General features: G+C 43.2%; 1 protein-coding gene across 1 annotated transcript in view; it reads left to right on the plus strand.

Annotated features, from left to right (window-relative positions):
• fer1l4 (fer-1 like family member 4) overlaps positions 1–20,152 on the plus strand; it is an 88,059-nt gene that overhangs the window by 30,030 nt on the left and 37,877 nt on the right. Inside the window, 12 exon segments of the mRNA XM_079681568.1 lie at positions 6,401–6,532; positions 6,907–6,969; positions 7,086–7,170; positions 7,257–7,425; positions 7,653–7,833; positions 8,268–8,454; positions 12,063–12,142; positions 12,592–12,717; positions 17,985–18,048; positions 18,151–18,251; positions 19,175–19,283; positions 19,443–19,671. Coding sequence (XP_079537694.1) covers positions 6,401–6,532; positions 6,907–6,969; positions 7,086–7,170; positions 7,257–7,425; positions 7,653–7,833; positions 8,268–8,454; positions 12,063–12,142; positions 12,592–12,717; positions 17,985–18,048; positions 18,151–18,251; positions 19,175–19,283; positions 19,443–19,671 — 1,526 coding nt within the window.

Raw genomic sequence — 20,152 nt, forward strand, 5'->3', positions numbered from 1 at the left:
CATTGAATAGCTTGCATTTATAATTTACAGCAAACCAAAGCACAAGAGCGGCGCTCAAAAGTGAAGGGACAAGAGAGATGTCTGTGCGTGTGTGAGCGCATCTCTAGCGCTTATGTTTGGGGGGGGAGAGGCGCAAAAACAATATTTGCACCGGGCCCAATCACAACCTTGTTACGCCGCTGACCATGCTGTATGTATGGTTCACTCGTACCACTCTTATAGTGTTGTTTCTGCTTTCGGACAATGTTTTAATGGACCTGTGTGTAAGATTTAGGGGGATTTATTGGCATAAATAACATTTAATATTCACAATAATATTGTTGTTTTTTTCGGAGGTAGGTAGGTATGTAGTTTATTTCAGAAACACTTTTTGTTATATTCCATGAAATGCTCTTAACATCCCGATAGCAATGAATATATTAAACGCTTTGTCAATAAATACATAAAAAAATGTCATCTGTGGAAGCCGTGGCGCTGTAAAAAGCACGACCAATCATCTCAGCCGGCCCGGCTAAAATAACTGGATGGCCTACCTGCCTGTCAGCCTTCCATCTGTGCACAAACTTATCTCATGCCCTCATTGGTAATGTGTGCCGTTGTGTGTGTTGGAGGAGGGGCTTTGTAAAGAAGTCTGAAGGAAGAGGCAGATTTTTTCCGGTTGTGTACTTTCAAAGTCTAGCGCACTCGAGCTGGTTTCTCCTCTCTACTGGACTCTATGGGTACTACTCTCTACCATGCTATGCGAGTATTCACCTACTGAGTTGCATAAACGTAGCCGGCCAATCGGGGCGAGCCTACCTGAATGCGTGGGCAGGCCCACAGTATATAAGGCGGCTACGCCTCCCGACTGTCATCCTTTTTCTCTTCAGCAATCAAGCAACAACTGACAGAGAAAGTAAAACGTTTGAAAGAAGAAGAAAGAGTTATCATACCCTCATGCAGTCGCTACTTCTAGAGACCCGGGCCTGTCCTTCGTGCCCTGGCTTAATAGCGGGCACAGATCCCCACCACCTCTGCTTCAAGCCTACCTGAATGCGCGTGCAGGCCCACAGTATATAGGGCGGCTACGCCTCCTGACTGTCGCCCTCTACTGGACTCTATGGGTACGGTGGGTGGAACCCCGATGTATAAACGCCCTGTCGTCCAACAACATCGACCCATCACACTGACCCTGACCGGCCTTAGGCTAACATCCACCGCACCCCCACTTCCTCCCATCTGGTTGTGACCGTGGAGAAGACGGTGCCACAGCTTGGATAAGGAACACACAAATAGTGCGGAAGACTCTGTATGGAGCTTACTGCGCATCATGTTCCCCGGGTCCCTAAGGAGCATGGGAAAAACATAAGTGCACTCTGTCCCAGGTGGGGGGGTCAGACACCTACTGACCCACAGCCCCCCCCCCCTCTCACCAGTTATGTGTTGCCCCAGCAAGCACTGACGACGAGAAGGAGCCATGTCCAAGAGATAAAACTTTATGAAGGGGCCTGGCGTCAGAGGTCGCGTTAACCGAATATTTTCTGTCAATGACTGATTTTTTCTAACAATGACGGAAAAATCTTAAAGCAGTCCGTCATTTTGACGGATTAGAACACAACTCGGAACAGCGCCAAAATGTCCACCAGCGGCCCACATTATATTACATCCTTAGTGGCCAGGTAGACTGAGGGCGATCTAATGTACTCTACTGTAGTCTGTAACTATTATGTAGTCATTCACACCCCTGTCCAGTTGGTGGCGAGTGTGTGTATATTAAGTAGCTATTGTCTAGTCTTGTTTTTGACCTTGTTGATTACCTCGTTGTTTAACCGGCTTTAGCACTCACAAAATGTCACGGCAGCTGATCGTCCGAAGCCTTTTTAATAAGCCCAGTAATTGTGATGGTGTGGATAAACGAGGTGAAAGAAGAGGGATTGATGGAAATGTCCGTCACAATCCATTATTACCCGTCATTTTATTTTTCATGTTTTAATGATGAGATGAGACATATTTAATATTTATGTTTGGGTACTGAGCAGCAAATGTTCATTCATTCATTTTTTTTAATGATTCATACAGAGATTTTAAGGGCACGGAGAAAAAAAAAGATGAACAGAGACACCGACCTTTCATGTCAAAACGAACATGAATGATTTATTTTTTCCTGCACTGACAGCACAGCAGAGGGGGGCAGAGGCCGCTAAAAACACCGTGACCATTGTGCCTAAACAGGCAAATATGAACAATGCCATCATTTTAAATGAGACAATTACAATCAAAATATGAACAAAACATTTACAAGAACAACTCAATTGACCTGCTGTAGCCTAGCCTGAACGCTGATCTATGCATCGTTTTGCACCCTCGGACAAATCCGTTACTCATCTTAGCTTTTCTACAGATGTCACAGAACATTTTGCCATCCTCCCTCCTCAGCCACTTAAACTCTTGCTCCCACCGAACCCGGTACTCCCGCTTGAACTCCTTGCCACTTGCTTGCCCCTCTGCCGCTGGCTGAACGTTGTCAGTTTTAGTCTTACTGGCTTGTCCTTCATCCTCCACCGCATCAATCCCTCTTTTTTCACCTCGTTTATCCACACCATCACAATTACTGGGCTTATTAAAAAAGCTTCGGACGATCAGCTGCCATGACATTTTGTGATTGCTAAAGCTGGTTAGACAACGAGGTAATCAACGAGGTCAAAAGCAAGACTAGACAATAGCTACTTAATATACACACACTCGCCACCAACGGGACAGGGGTGTGAATGAAGATGTCTACCTGGCCACTCAGGATGTAATATAATGTGGGCCGCTGGTGGACATGTTGGCGCTGTTCCGAGTTATGTTCTAATCCGTAAAAATTAAGGACTGCTTTCAGATTTTTCCGTCATTGTTAGAAAAAATCCGTCACTGACTGAAAATATTCGGTTAACGCGACCTCTGCCCTCCACTGAGGGGGGGTATGGTCACCAGACGTCGTTTTTTCCTCTTGGGATCTAAACGAAGGCCGGCAAACCACCTCTGCTTGCGCCGCATATCCACAAGGCGAGCAGCCGCCATGAACCCCAGAGTCTGCATGATGATCAAAGCTGTCAGGCTACCCCCCTGGGAGGCAAAACGCAAATACTTTCTGTGCTTTGGAGCAATTTTCGACATGAAAGTAAGCGTCCTTCAGGTCGATGGTTGTGAACCAATCGCCCGGTCTTCTTCACCAGACGTCGTTTGTGCCCCTTGGGATCTAAGCGAAGGCCGGCAAACCACCTCTGCAGGCGACACATATCCACGAGGTGAGCAGCCGCCATGAGACCCAGAGTCTGCATGATGGTCAAAGCTGTCAGCGTTGCCCCCTGTCGCAGTCTGCAAACTGCCTGAAGCAGGGATGCCTGTCTGCTCTCTGACAGGGTGGCACGTAATCTGCCTGCATCGAGCAAAATCTCCAGATATTCCACCTGCTGGTGAGGTATGGGACTGCTCTTCTTCCAATTTTCGACATGAAAGTAAGCGTCCTTCAGGTCGATGGTTGTGAACCAATTGCCCGGCTCCCGTAGTTCCAGTAATTGGTTTATATATGGAACTTTTTGCAGGCAATGTGCTGATTCAGGCTGCGAATATCCAGAATGGGCGAAGATCCAGAATGGGTCTGAACTCTCCTGTCTTCTTGGGAACCAGGAAGTACATGGATTAAAGCCCCTTTTCTCTGTCCTGAGAGTGCACACTGTTGAAAGGAAACCTATCTCCTCCTGGATGATAGATTTGCCTGAATGGAGACGCTGCAAAACTGGAGTGAGTACCCCAGTTTCAGTGTCCTGGCCATCCATTCTGTCAGTACACAGCTGAGCTTCCATTCCCCCTGTGTTAGGGGACCTGCAAGCCGCTTTGGAGTCGCATCTAGAAACTGTAGCACTCTCTGATGGCCCCCTCCGCCGCCAAACCTTCCATAAAAGGAAGATTGGCTCATGGGGGGCTGACACAGAAAGGGCCGATTTTCTACTGAGGTCCTTGAACGCACCGCGGCACGCTCTCGTGGGGCTGCGCGCCCCGTCATAATGCCATCTTCACACAGACGGTGAAATGCATCAATCAGAGCTATTACACTAGGCGAGGTGTGTTTTCTGACAACAACATGCCGGCCATAATGTCCCTGCACCCGCATAGCGCTTTGACAGAACTTCCTGCGGTTAATCACACTCACATGCTCGCGCCCAGTGTCTGCCTCCTTTACTGGAGTTACAGCTGGGGCGGCGAGTGGGGAATTGCATCTCATAATGGGTGCCCAATGATTAACATCGTATGAAACGGATCTTGCCGATTTCCACGAGACATTATGGGGAAATGTGAAATTGTGGAGAGAGATGACTCTTACTCTGGGATAAATGCAATTGTTTTTACTGAATGCATTTTTCACACACACATCACTCTAGAACTAGGGTTACAATACGTAACCCACCGTTCTTCTGCAGAGGTCCTTGAACGCACCGCGGCCACTCTCACATGGCCGTGCGCCTTCGTATTAACGCTTTGTTTCACATTCAATGGTGAAGTGCATTAATCTGAGCTATTATACCAGGAAAGGTGTGTTTTCTGACAATAGCACGCCGGCAATAGCGTCTCCTGAACCTGCACAGTGCTTTGACAGCACTTTCTGTGATTTATTCCACTCACGTGTGTGCGCCCACCTGCTGCTTCCTTTACTGGAGTTTGCAGCGGGGCGGCGAGTGTGGGAAAGTGTTCTGTCCTCTGAGGATGAGCAAGAAGCAGCATACGCCAAGCTGCGAATACTCCTCATCCACGTGACCAAGAGCCCTTGCATCTGAAGGTCACCTAAGGTTCTTCTACACCCTTGTAAAGGGAGGGTTATTTGTTGAGTATTGACTGAACTCTCACAGCAGCCCTGCTGGTCGTAAGTAATCCTGCTTCTCAAGTCCACAGAACATTCAGACTAGATGGGAAAGCTGCCATCAACCCTGCATTAACCATTCAGAGTGTTTGGGTTCGACAATCAGCCTTAAGGCCCGGACATACCAAGCCGACTTTGGCCATTGGTGGAATTCAGGCCGACGATGAGCGTCGACACGCCCTACTGAGATTGGTGTGTCCTGCAAGGTTGTGTCTTTTCAGCCGTGCCGATGCCTTTTCGGCCGAAAACCCGCCGATTCGCCATTGAATCGGCAGTCGGCCGAAAAGGTATCTGCAAAATAAATCACTCTGATTGGCTGTTCAGCTAGCGAATCAGTGCATTAGAAGCGAAACAGAAGTGAGGGACCCAAACAAACCATTAAGAAGGCAAATCTGAGATTTCTTTTAACTCCAGCTCTCGATACAGGTTCGGGAAAGCCCAATGAGCTTCTCGTTGTAGAGTGAAAATGGAACGCACACGCTATTTGTTGTATGTTTATATCACGCAGTCGGTTCTTCTTCTCTCGGCTATCACGCAGTCTGTCTTCCGGTTGTTGCCTCTTTTGAATGACGAATACACACTACCGCCGCCTGCTGGTAAGGAGAGTTATTGCCACTGCCGGATGCGCAGTTCGTACGTGCTTCTTGGCCGTCGGCTGAAGTCTTTGCGGTGTGTTCCAGTGCGACACATGGCCAAAACACAGAGACGCGAGGCGACACAACAGTCAGGGTCCGTCTGTGTCAGTTCTTTGGTGTCAGCTTGGTGTGTCCGGGCCTTAAGTCTCTCTTCCAGCAGTCTGACTTCTATTGGAGCACACATTCTGGTTAGTAATTTTCACAACTGTGACTACTTGTCCAACTAAAACTACCTTTTTTAGATGCCCCTCAAGTGGAGATTAATAGCGGACATACCTCCCAGCCATTCAGAATAAAACATATTTTTTTTAAACACAGAGGCATTCGCCGGTCAGTAGAAGTCACTTCTGATGGGAAAAATAAACAAAAACTGGATTTCAGGAGTTCAGCTCTGGAATAAAAAATAAAAATTATTCTATAAACTACTGACAACATTTCTCTGTGTTGGAGTTCAACAGACACTGGAATGGAATGTCTGCCAAACATGTAGAGATTGAGATTTAAGAAAAATGAAGTGGTCTCTTGATTTTTTCAAGAGCTGTGTATTGAGCGATTAATTGTTCTTCAAATATGCCCCAAAAATATACAGCTTTAGTATGAATTACTGTACAGTGTATTCATTTTAAGTAACAAAACAGTTACTTGGAACAAGTTTACTCCATCACACAGAGGCCTCCCATTTTAGGCATATGCAACTTGCTTGGTCACCCATTATCAGCGTCAATGCATTAAGGTCTGTGTCTGTCTGTCTGTCTGTCTGTCTGTCTGTCTGTCTGTCTGTCTGTCTGTCTGTCTGTCTGTCTGTCTGTGTGTGTGTGTGTGTTTTCTGTCTGTGTGTGTGTTTTCTGTCTGTGTGTGTGTGTGTTTTCTGTCTGTGTGTTTGCAGGTGAATGTGAACATCCTGGAGGCTCAGAAGCTGGTTGGAGTGAACATCAACCCTGCAGTTTTCATCAGAGTAGGAGATCAGAAAAAACACACAGCGACACAGAAATCCACCAACTGCCCCTTCTACAACGAGGTAGTGCAGAGAGGAGACAATACAGTGCAATACAGTGGTGTACTGTAAAATACAGTATCGTAAAGTATGTTACAGTACAAAACGGTAGAGTAAAATCCAGTACAGAAAGAAAATTAACAGCAAAGTACAGTAAAAAAAATACAGTACAGCAGTGTACAGTAAAATACAGTCTAATGAAATACAATAAACTACATTAGAGTACAGTAGAATACACTACCATGAACTTACGTACTGTAAGTAGAGTAAAATAGAATAAATGACAACACAGTAGAGTTGTTTTAAGTAAAATACAGTCCAATACAATTAAATACAGTGCAGCAGAATAAAGTGTACGTTAAGTATATAACAGCTGTTTGCCTTTTCTTGTCTTCCAGAACTTCCAGTTTGAGTTTCAGGAGACTCCACAGGTCCTATTTGACAAAGTCATCGAGATAAAGGTCAGTTTTATAGTTTTATTGTATGTTTTGCTTCTGTTCCTACTGCTGTTAACCTGATGAGAGTTTTGGGAGGGGCCCGAAAGTTCTCACCTCTGGTTGACGTCCCCTGCTCTCAGGTGTTTCACAGACGGACCCTGGCCTTCCTTATGACCCACATTGGGACCTTTAAGATCGACATCTCCACCGTGTACAACCAGCCAGGTACCAGCCCCGTTGCACTGCAGCACTCTGATATAAAATACTGTACACTACCCTCTGACCTTTAACCTCTGTGCCAAACTCTCCAGACCACCGCTTCTACCAGAAGTGGGCCCCTCTCACAGACCCGGCTGACACCAGATCAGGGATCAAAGGCTACGTGAAGGCGAGCCTCAGCGTGCTGATGAAGGGAGATGCGCTGAGCATGGCCAGCCTGCCAGCTCCCTCCTCATCCTCAGCCAGTGACGACATAGAGAAGTCAGTAACAGTACATATGGAAAATTGTTCTTCATCGTCATATGAATCTTGATTTTATTATATCAGGGTTTGAAAGAATACTCAATTCTGGGTTTCTCTCGTTCTTTAAGCAACAACTGATAAAACCTCTTCTCTCTATTATCCCACTTATTACACGGCTACGTATTATCTAAAGTGTGAGAAGCATCTGTGATTGGCTCTGGGTTCTGATGTTGTTTTCCTTGCAGGAACTTGCTGCTTCCTCGTGGAATGGCTTCTGAGCGTCCGTGGGCTCGGTTCCGTGTACGGATCTACCGAGCCGAGGGTCTGCCCACCATGGAGGCGGGGCTTATGGCCAAGATGTCGAAGGCCACTGACCGCACAGTCTTCATTGACCCATACGTTCAAGTGTCCTTCGCTGGACAACAGGTACTGAGTCAAAACCAATTGTTGTAGATTTGTTCTCCTCTAAGTACCTTTTACTTTCTATGAACTCAGAAACTTAATTCCTGTACTTTATTTTGAGCCCCGAGAAAGCTCCTTGCTTTTAGGGGGAACTCAGGATGGAGCACACATGGCTGGACGTCACTTACATTTGAGAAAAGAGTACTAATTTCTTAAGTAAAAGTACTATTACAACCATTTTGAAATAATCAATTATAAGTTAAGTTTCTGCATCCAAAACCTTACTTAAGTCCCAGGCTCCCTTAACAATGCAATATAATACAGCTAAAACATAAAAGGAGGTGCAATTTGGTTGCAAGAAAAATATATAATAATACTTCAACTTCAAGTATCCAATTCTTACAGGTTCTTTAAATGTGTTGGAAACACACAGAAATAAGCAGTATTTTTTCAATCAGGGGGAGACGTCGGTCGCCAACGCCACCAGCTCTCCCGTATGGAACGAAGAAATCTCCTTCATCGAGCAGTTTCCCCCTCTGGCTCAGCGAATCAGAGTCCAGGTCCTTGATGACGCCAAGATGGGAAACATCGCCCTGGCTACGCACTTCCTGGACCTGCAGCAGATTTCTGACCCCACCAGGAACGGTATAAACCCAATGTTTAAATGTATAATATAATGGTACTAAACATCAGACACCACACCTTCTTAGAGAAAGTTATTTATCTGACACAGTATTAAATGAGAGAAAGCCCTATATTCTCATTTATATGAATACAATATATTTGTGCGTAGTTTTAAGGACATAAACCCAGTAAGAGGAAATACAATAGATAAATAAAGAAAAAAGAAAATTGAAAAAAAAGACAAAAAGACATAATGAAGAACTATTGTTAAGAAAACATGTACTGTACAGTATATCTGAATTAAAGTCAAAGAGCAGTGCAGTTTTAAAGTTTTGTGCAACATTGTCAGAGTAATGTGCAGAGGCTCACAGTATGGAGTATGAGAAAAAGCTTGTTCACAGACATAGTTCCCCAATGCAATAAGTTAATACATTAGGCGCATTCCCACTGGAGTACTTTTCCCCGTACTTTTCCCGTTTAGTTCCGTTAGTACCCCTTATGTTGCGTTCACACCAAAAAGAGTAATTAGTGCCGGGAACTTTTACCCCCATTTTTAGTGCCTGCTAGATAGGTGGTCCCAAAAAAGTACCAAAAAAGTACCAATTTCTATTGGCTGGGCGAATTGCAAACCACGCCCCGTAAAACTCTGACATTTATTTTGAAGCCGCCATTGTATTTGCTGACATTAGCATTATTAGCATTAGCCCCGCGCACCAACAGAGAGAGAATAATTTATGGCAACACAAAAAAAAACATGGGAGCGGTGGAGTGATGAAGCCAGTCCCCAACTCCGGGGACTTCCGGCCGGGGACTTCGGGTGGCAGTATACGCCGTGAAGTTATTTGCGGTCTGCCAGTAAACCCAAAGCAGAAGAACAAGAAGTGACGTCAGCGGCTCATTTGCGTAATCTTCCCTCAGGGAAAAGTACTCCGGTGTGAACGCGATTGGTACTTAGTGCCCTGGGGTACTAAGTGCCGGGGCACTAAGTGCCGGCAAAGTACTTAGTGTGAAAGCGGCTCTTGGTGTGTACCTATGGGAGAAAATAAGAGGTTGAGGTTTTATTTCCTGCCAGAGGAGAACAATTGAAACTGGAATCATTGAATGTTCATTTAGTTAGTTTCAGGATAAAATGCGTTTTTACCGAGGGGTAGGACATACTGTATATCAGCTGTTTGTTGGCTGTGACTTGTCCTTCAACTTGCAGGGGGAAAACCTAGGGCAGGGGTATTCAACTAAAATTCAACGAGGTCCAGTTACAGAAAATCTCCACATGCAAAGGTCCGGAACATCAAAATGTCTAACTTGCTTTATGAATTAGTGTGATATATATTGAAGTAGCCTGCAGCTTTATCAACGTCTGCACGTAATCAACAATTGACTGCCGATCAAATAGAATAGAATAGAATAGTTTAATGTCATTATACATGTACAATGAGACATAGCCTTGGGAACATGTTTCAAATGGGGGGTGCTGTGGGGATGACACCAGGGCCGGTTTTGACCAATTTGCTGCCCTAGGCAAGATTTTAGCTGGCAATGAAAAACCTCTACAAAGGACTAATACACTACAAAAAGAGAAACGTATTGATATGGTGGACAGCTTATATAAAAAGGCTTCAAATGTATTTAGTATTGCATGTACATGTTGAATTGGGAGGTGGACTTCAGATCCTCTAAGGGGGTCCGGGGGTGTCCCCCCGGGAAGATTTTTTTAACATTTTAAAGTAAAATACTTCAATCTGGTGCACCTTGAGCGCCCAATTACTAGAGACTGATCTAGGGGATAGAACTCTAAACACCCATGTGAAAAAGATCGGTTTGTATGTGAACATAACCAATAACCTACCATAGCCAATAACAAATAAATGTAGGCTAACTTGTTTTATTTTTGTGGTTCATTTATATCTTATTTTACCAGTTAACATTTATTTATGCATATTTTTAAATCTCTCCAGTTTTAAACAATATTTTTGGTTTACTGTCCTATAGTATACATTGGAATGATTTCAAACCTGTTTTTATTTATCCTAATAATTATAAAGGTGTCCCTTTGAAGTATTTGCCTACATAAATTGTGATCAAAACGTTTGAGACCCACTGAGATAACTTAGAATAAAGTGAACTATCTAAACCCTCAGAGTCCTTTACCTCACTGAGCCTCTCAGTCTGACAGGACAGAACTCTCTCTCCACATTATTGTAGAAACAGCTTCTTATATCCGTTAGCGCAGCAGAAGCTAACAACAAAACCCGCCGGTACATCTTGTGGAAGTGCAGATCCTCTGTCCTCCACCAGGGGGTGCTGCAGCACCCTCAGCACCCCTACTTCCCACGGCCATGCAATGAGATAAATGCTTCTCCCTTTCAAGGGTGCCATCAAAACAAATAAAGAAAGTACAATTCATAAACAACAATATTTATTGTCTATTAACATTGAACTATACAGTAAATACTGTGGATATGTGTAATGTTCCTCTCGGGCTACATTTAAAAATAAAATAGAGAAAATAAATAAAATAGCTTTTGAAAATATTTGCATCTTATAACTGCTTAATTTTAGATAAATAAAATAAAGTGTAGCAGCAGCAGCAGCAGCTTTAGTTTCCCTTTTTCTTTGTTAACCGTTTCACATCATGACTTAACAGTTTCAGACAATTATAGAACAATATCAGTCTTTACACATCATAACAATTGAACAGTTTTAAAGTTTCTCTTTCTTTCCCTCTCACTGCAGTCCATCACTCACTTTTTTTTTTATTCAGTGTGAGAATTGATCTCTGGAGCTTGTCCTGCCAGGAGTTTAAATCTGGGCTGAAATGGTGTCAGGGCCGTTCTCATACACACATGCAGGTGCTCATTGGTTAGCCTCGGTTAGCCTGCCCTGGAACGATATTTAGTTTTAATTTTGATCCTGGTGGACTGATCATATTGGGCTCTGAGACTGCTTATTTTTTGTGACCTCAGTTCTGACTTGAGAGGGAATGTTTGGTCAAACACTTTGTGTTTTGTCTCATAGTGGTGTGTCGGCACTTTTAATGAGCGCCACGGTCTCTGGACAAATGAGACACACTGGCTCTGTGCTCCCAGTGGGCAGGATGAACATGAATGAGTCCGTCCACTCAGGGTTAAAAGCTCTGTTCTCACTGTCCATTTTCCTCTTCTTGGAGAGCGCCATGTGTAATTATTTGTCTCTCCCTGTCTGCCGCTAACACGCCTGTTCACTCTCCTCTCCGCTTCTCTCCCTGAATCGCTAATTATTCTCTTCACTCACTTTCCTCTCCGCTTCTCTCTGCCGCGCTCTCATCTCTTCTTCTGTGTTTCTCTCCCTGTATCCCTCACTCCTCTCTTTGGCCCCCTGTCGGCGGCGGTTAAAATAGAATCGCCCCGTCAAAATTGAAATCCGCTATTAATGTATTGATAATAGGTCCGGGTCCGTATAGGTCGGGGTCCGGATCCGGACCGCGGTCCGCCTGTTGCCGACCCCTGACCTAGGGCATCTGTAACTTTTTTGAAATTAAATTTAAATGTTTATTTTGAGCTTTTCCGATAGATCAGCTTTTACTTGTTTTTCTCTGAACAGAGCTGTTTTAAAGAATTTACATGTTTAAGAAAACATCTTTCTGTGTGCAGGGTTTAACCCGACCTTTGGCCCATGCTGGGTGAACCTGTACGGTTCTCCTCAGAACTCCACCCTCGGAGACGTCCACCAGGTAAACCAGATACGACAATTAAATCCGACATTTACATACTCTCATGTCTGCAGAACTCAATTCATTCAAGCCAAGAAATAATTCAGAACGTAACCCTCTGATGGAAACACAACTAGAATGTTTTACATTATGTTGTACAGATACAAAAAAAAGGCATAGCAAGTTTGTTTGTAGCTACTGACTTCATATTGACCATACAGAATTTTATCAATCTTCTCATGTAACTCTTGCCAAGAGAGTGAATAAAAGTATTGCCCAAAAATGCGGAATTTTTACTCCACAAATTATTAGCTGTCCTTTTCAGTCCGCTTAAGTCTGGGACTGTTGTGTTATGGTGATAGTGGGGACAGTGGGGTTTGTTTTGCAGCCTGTAATTCTACATCCCAGTTTAACTCATTTTTATAGACATTTTTTTTCCTGACTGAACTGGCTAACTCTCTTTCTTCCAGGCTTTAAACCAGGGTTGGGGTGATGGCATCTTCTACCGTGGTCGAATCCTCCTGGCTCTCTCTGTGGAGGTGTACACCTCCCCTGCTGCCATAGCACCAGATAAACCCTCTGCCGCTTTGGGGAAGGTAACTCCTGCTTACTGTTTTTAAATAAGAGTAACCTCAGAGGGTCAATCCAAAATCCCAACCTTATATTCATAGTAAGAATGTAGATTATACGTAGTGCGTTCCTGCTGCATAGTATGCAGATTTCAGTTTAAACAGTCAGCTGGTGATAGCATACTTAAATGTTAATTTCCAGGCAGTATGTGATACTTTCAGTTTGATTATGTATATGCAGCAGTGGCGTAACTATCGCCGGTGCAGCCGGTGCATTGCAAAAAATTGGGATATTTTTTTTTTTAAATCCTCTGGTGCAGAGCCTGGAGCGGTGGATTATTGTTATTGATTAATGCATCTGTTTCTTAGGGTCAAAAACACTAAACTCACAACTTAAAATGAAAGTGTTTAGTTTATTTAATAAAAGAGCACATGTTCTATGTGAAAAGCGACAGTAGATATAGATTAGTTGCAATTTGGTTCCAAATAAAACAAAAAAACGTATACAAAAAAATATATATATATATTTTTTAAACACCTTGAATTTCACGGGGGGCGCGGGGCTCCGTTGGCGAGGCGCAGCGCCCCTCCAAGACAATGGTAGGGGAAACACTGTAGGTACTATATACAGGGTTTCCCCTAGGTTTACTGTCTTGGCAGGGTGCTGCTCGGGTACCCCGAACATTTTTTGTTATCCTCTGGAGCAGAGAGAGGAGCTGTGGATTATTGTTATTGATATCGTACAGTAACAAAGTATTTGTACATTAAAAAGTAATAAAGTACAGTGTTACACTGTACTTTATTACTTTAATTCAAACTGTATTCCCTTCTTATCATGTAGCCTACACTTCTTCCTTTCATTGATACATTTAAATCACCTGACTACAGCACATAACATACCTGCTGCAACCCTGTGCTGCTGCTGCTTCTCTCTGCCTCATCCTCTATTGCTGGAGGCAGCTCCACCTCATCTGATCTCTGATATGACAGCAATCGTGTTATGATCATATTGAGCTATTGGTGTGAGTCTAACATTAAACAAGCAGTCTGCTTGTCATACATTGTTGAAGATACATTTTAAGTGGCAATTTGTTGAGTCACTGCCGCTAAATGCCGGTAGCATCAAGCTAGCAAATCCTGCATTAGCCTCACATCAACAGGTGTAGACAGAACATCCAATTATCCTGAGCTAATTTACTGAATAAACCAACTCACATCTCCTGTCTTTTTTTTCACCCAACTCATTAGACTATTCTTCTGCTGGCGTTTCATTGTTGTCTTCTGTCAAATTCAATACTGTAGTCCAAAACCGCGGTACCTGCTCACCATCTGTGAGCTATTTTTAGAATGCGCACGCTACGTTCGTTGTCGCGTTCGCGCGCGTCCACCTGGGCAGGCTGTTTGTGTCCTTCTCCCGTGACGATAACGGCTTGCGGTTAAAAAATAATAATAAACACATTTGAAACTGGGGGGTAAACAAACGGGCAGACAGCAGAGCTGTTGTTCTCCTCCTTTCCTCCGCTCTTGTCTCTGATTGTGAGTGTGGGCATTCGCGTGTGTGTGGGTGGGGTGGGGTGGGGGGAGCGGAGCCCCGCCCTTCAGAAACAGAGCGGAGGGAGAATGTGAATACGCAAGGCAGTGGACACTGAAACATGCACATTGGATAAATAACATAGGCGTTGAGTTTATTTAATAAAAGAGCACATTTTCAATGTAAAACGTGACCGTAGATAGATTACTTCAGTTGCAATTTGTTGCTATATATATATATATTTTTTTTTTAATAATAAAACAAAAAAACTTAAATAAAAAAAAAACACCTTGAATTTCAGGCAGGGCGCGGGGAGAGAGCTGTGGTTGATGGGCCATTAGTTGTGTAAATACACAGCTGAGAGCTGCCGTTTCATTCACACTGTTTAAAAAACGGTAACAACGGACTATTTTTCTTAGCGGATGCATGTCAATTTAAATCAATATATACAACTATTTTTTAAATCAATAAAAACATTTTCTAAATCCATAAAAGCATTTCAATTAATAATTAATACTGGGAGTCATGTCGTTACTTTGTTGAGAATGTGGCCATGTAATAAGCGGGATAATTTGCAACGACTTGTTCCTTATGGGGAAAATAGCACCCGTCATGCAGATCAGGATCCGTCCGCCACGCTTTGGGATCCTGATCTGCCGACAAGGCTCCATTAAAATATAAATATTTTTAGTGAATTACTAAGTTTAGGCACGTTAATAACGTTTTAATGAAGTTGAATACAGTATATTCATATGTGTCAGTGATTTCATGTCAATTCGGCGAACATAAATATAAATGATCGTGGTGAAGATGATGATTAAATTAGGATTCAAAATCGAGAGCCGGGCTACATTTCCTCCTGTTCGTTTTATTCGACTAAACAACATTATTTTGTTAAATAACAACATGGTGATGTTTTGTAAATGATTACATGTCTCTTATTTAGCACAGAGTATGATATCCGTGACATATGGATCTTAACAAAGTTCCGCTGTACATCCAGCGTACTGAATCTGACTTTATTTCACATGAGCTCCAGTGTGGAACCCCACTGCACCCCCTGGTGGATCAATGATCCATTGCAGCTGGCTTCATTATAATTACATTTATCTATCACGGGGGCGGTCTCAAGTCAAACTGGAGGTTTTCCCTTGAGCGAGGGCAGATCACTTACCAATCACGGCCCTCGCGTTTCAAACTGTCTGAAATGAATCGCTACACCTGTAAGTGGTTGTGTGTGTCCTTGCTTGGCAGGGAGGGGGCCCAAAACATATTTGCACTGGGGCCAATCACAACCTTGTTACGCCACTGATATGCAGTACATTAGCCAATTTTGTCCTTTAAATAGAAACTTCCAGGTTAAAGACACCTGTGAATAAATGTGTAGGAAAATGATGAATACACTAGATTTTTGAAAATCTAGTGTATTCATCATTTTCCTATATAATATACCGAAATATACACTACAGTGACATTTGGCGTCGTTTTTGTAAGCATAAAAAAGCCTCGGCACGTGACCTCCCGCGTGTGACGTAACATGGGGGAAAAAGGGGGAGAGCGGCCGGTGTAACGTATTAATAAACATGGATCCCAATGCTAGTTTCGACACAGAAGACACAGAAGAAGTTGAATATGAATATTCGAATGCATATGACGGACCCCAACCATATAATTATGAGCCTGCTAGGCGTCCAAGAGACCAGGAGCAGCCAAAGATTAGAAGAAATAACGGCCATCGGAGAGAAAATTGAGATGTGGTGTGAGGAGAACCAGAGGAGAACTGGGCAGCTATCTTGGTGAGTGACCGGCGTTAGCTACAGAATGTTAGCTAACGTCACATCACAACATTGTGAAGTTAGCTATCATATATCAGGCTATAACTAAATAGCATTGATAATATAACGTTACTGGCAGGACTGTTGATAGTGATCCATAACAGAAACTAATGCGCAAGTATCAGCCGTATCTCGTGTTACCTAATGCAACTCCACACTACGGTGCTGTGTACCGGAAGGGAGACGCGAGATACGGCTGATACTTGGCGATCTGGCAGAGAAAGGTTGTGTAGCCTCCGTTGATATGCCGTTGTAAATGGCTTGATGGAAAGCAGGTGTGTAGTCGGGGAGGGTGCACAGCTGATTGCAGCAGGTGAGTGGAGGTTGAGCCGGGAGCCAGGAGTGACAGCCACCACGCACACACAAACAACACAGACAGGGGGAAACAAACAAACACAAAGGAGACGGCTGGAGCAGTATAGCCACCACAGCGTTACCTAATGCAACTCCACACTACGTCTTACGGTGCCGTGTACCGGGGGGGAGAGAGAGAGAGAGAGCAGCGAAGGGGGGGGGGAGAGAGATGTAATACGGTTTCCTGATAAAGCTGTGGAGAGTATGTGCTGCAGGGAGGTGGATGCACAACGCACCCAGGAACGAACGCTAGCTCCGGTCCTTTTCCCGTGAGGGAAACTGTGGACTCGATGTCCTGACAGGCTGGTATTTGTGCAACCTGCACAAATACAAAACTGCACCATGATTACAAATGGTGAAATCAGTGGCGAGCCGTGACTTTTATACCTAGGCCCTCTGACCCCCACCCCTTCCCTCTTTATTAGTCACAGCGTATACTTCAGCGGAATATCAAAACAACGGCCCGGGGTGCAAAACGCATCAATGAAAGCGACCCTCTACCACACAAAACAACACCTGTAAATAACCCTATTTGTGTTCTTTGAAATTGAAAAGGATATTGCATTGTGTTTGTTACTTTCGTTGCAGTTGTATGTCTTAAGTGTAATTTGGCATGTTTTTATTTTGAAGGCGAGTTAACGCTGTTGACAGGAAGTTGTTGTCGCTATGGAAACAAGAAAAGTTTCACAGCGGGCGGAACTTGTCATAAAGTCCGCGATAATAACATCCACCCATTTAGAGGGAAATTATGATTGGTCAATTGTACTGTCATTTGACATTACTCTCTCGTTCAGTTACTATAGCTGGGCCCTCTGTGAATTCATAGCTGGACGTCCAACAGCTCCTCTCTTCACAGTAACTCGCAGAGACAAGCTTCTTTCATTTAACCCTTCACATTCCAACAGAAACTAAATTGGCAGATTCGAAGGATTTACTTCTTTGGAAATGTTATTTTAAATACAATTGAATCAAGTTATTTTGCTAAAACTAATGAAAAATATAACAAAAAAAAAAAAATATATATATATATATATTATTTTAATGTTTTTAAATATTATTTTGTAGAATATATTAGGCCCTCACAGAGGGCCTAGAGGGCCCTGACGGCTCGCCACTAGGTGAAATACAATGTAAAACTACCGAAAAATACCAGCTCACTAAAACACAACCGCTCAAATCAACGCAACTACTAATTATACCCGCAGTCAGAGAGCGGAGATGTTTACCCTTTGTGATGCCTTTTTAAGAGCAGAGCTCAAAATTGCTCCTTTCCCTCTGAATTCCTGCCCTTATGTCTTGTAAAACATATCAAATCCTACATTCACTTTTTTAATTGTAAATTTCAAGCAAGTTTAAGCATAAATGTAGAAAAAAAAGAAACCTGCAAGACGCTCTTTAAACGAGAAAACATCAGTTTTTTGGCATCCATTTCCGGTTGCATGTTTCATCTAAGGCAGGATGTTTTTACTTTCGCAACCACTATATCAAACCAAATAACATTTGACCTTAATTACACTGAACAGAGCTTAGCAATCATCTCTTCTCATCTCACTGACTCTTTTATGTCCTTGAAGGTTAAAGGAGCATTTGGGAAGCTGGGCCTGAGGAAGAAAAGCAAGAGGGAGAAGAATAAGGAAGGTCTGTCTACTGAGTCTGACCCATGGTCTTTTAGGTATGTCCTGGTTGGGAGAACCCCACATGTATTTGTAGTTTGTACATTGTTTTTCTTCCTTGTTGCAGTATCGTCTTCTAGCGGATCGGTTGAGGAGTCAGGAGATGCAGGAGTTGAGGTACCAGAAGCTGTAACTGTGGAGGTCGAGGAGACCCATCCACTTCCTGAGGTCAGTGCTGCCACCACCGCCTTCTAAAGCTAGTTTGGGTAATCTATAAGAGCTAGCAAGAGTACCGTAGATTATGACATTATACAAGTGGAAAACCCCAGTGTCAAAAACCCTTTTCCAATGAAAGCAGCAGGCATCACTAGCTCTTACTGTGTGGTCGCTAAATATAGCAACAATAAATTCACACACTTCCTCAGAAGATACCACCCTTAAATTATTGTCATGAACATAAACATATCATAATGTGCATAAACAATAAACATGGTATTGTTGGAAAACACAGCTGGGTCTGATACACTCGATATCAAAATCAGATTCAGAAATCCTTAATTGGTCCCACAGTGTTGATATGTACAGGGACAGTGCAGATGAAAGGCTAAGTATGCTAGCTTATTAAATATTGATGATAAAGAGGCCAAATATGTGTAATAAAATATTAAAAAGGTACAAAACATGGTAAAAATAAGTAGCAGCAGTAAAAAAAGTCGATATAAATATAAAAACCCAAGAGACCTAGCAGTCATTAATAACAATAAAGACTTTAAAATCTTATATTTCAGAATTCAGAACAAATATTTCACAATAATTTCAATTCAAATTAACAATTTGGAATGAAAGAAAACATTGTTTTAGCTTCTTTCTGCTTTTATTTATTACTACCCTTCTTTCTCTAATTGTCTTTTGCTAATTGTTGCCTCTCCTCCCCAACATTTATTTCATCATCATCTGCATAGAATAAACCAGCAATATTCTTAAAACGTGTTAATGCCTGACCAAAGTGTATGGATGTACATACAAATAAGGAGAAACCAGGACACAACTTCACCGCATGAAACAGAGTTGCAGATGAGGAGGTGTCCCAGGTAGATAACAGATAGGTGACATCCTGCAGCTCTGAGTATTGTCTTGTTTTTTGTCCTCAGGGTTTCCTGGGTCACACGGAAGAATTTCTGTTATTTGCGTCTCTGTTTGAGGTCACTATGATGGACCCGTCTGTAGGAACCAGACCAATGATATTCGAACTCTCAATAGGTAAACATTTTATTCTATGTCCAATTCTCAGTACTCAGTAATCAAAAAAACATCAAATTTACACTGAGCAATTAACATTCTAAAAATGTCAGAAGAACAGTGCGAAAAGACAAAGTATGTCCAATATCAATCGTCAATCAGCTGTTCTGTTTTTGGCAGGGAATTATGGGAAGGTTTTGGGGGTTGGGAAGTCAAAGAAGAGCCAGAGCAGGGGGGAGCTGAGGAGGAGCAGGGACGATCTGAGGAGGAGTAAGGAGGATCTGAATGAGGAGGCGCAGGGTCTGTTGGAGTCTGAGGATGAGCTGGACAGAGAGGATCTGCTGAGTCCTAAATCTGAAAACAGATCTGTGACTGTTCCTGCAAGACCCCAGCCCACCGAGTACGACAGGTAGGTGACCACTACACGTAACTTTATCCCCTACCAACACTACTTGATCCAAAATCTGTTTTCCATCCCTTTTTGAGGCATGGCAGCAAATAAAAGATATCCTTTTCCCCAGCCCCATCATCTCAGCTACCTTTGGGTGATCTCAAAACTTTGCCAGGTCAGATGGGATAGTTAGCCCCCCTAATGGGTTTTGCAACTTCTCAGAAGATACGTAACTTGCACCACAAGATTTCCTATAGTTCTACAAACCCGGCCTCCACCACAGAAGGCATGTGTAACGGAGGGCGTCGGAACCCAAATGCAGCACACAGGAAACTGGGAACAGTTCGTAATGAAGTCTAATTTGAAACTCAGCTGTTACAAAGCAGGGCAGGTATTGAGCATAGGAAAACAAAAAAGTCCAAGCAGAACAAACCAGTAGGGAGCAGGGTTGGTCGGGGCCAGGCAGAGGATCGGGAAACCAAGATAATTGCTCGATGAA

The sequence above is a fragment of the Notothenia rossii genome, assembly GCF_949606895.1.
Source record: "Notothenia rossii genome assembly, chromosome: 5".
Taxonomy (NCBI): domain Eukaryota; kingdom Metazoa; phylum Chordata; class Actinopteri; order Perciformes; family Nototheniidae; genus Notothenia; species Notothenia rossii.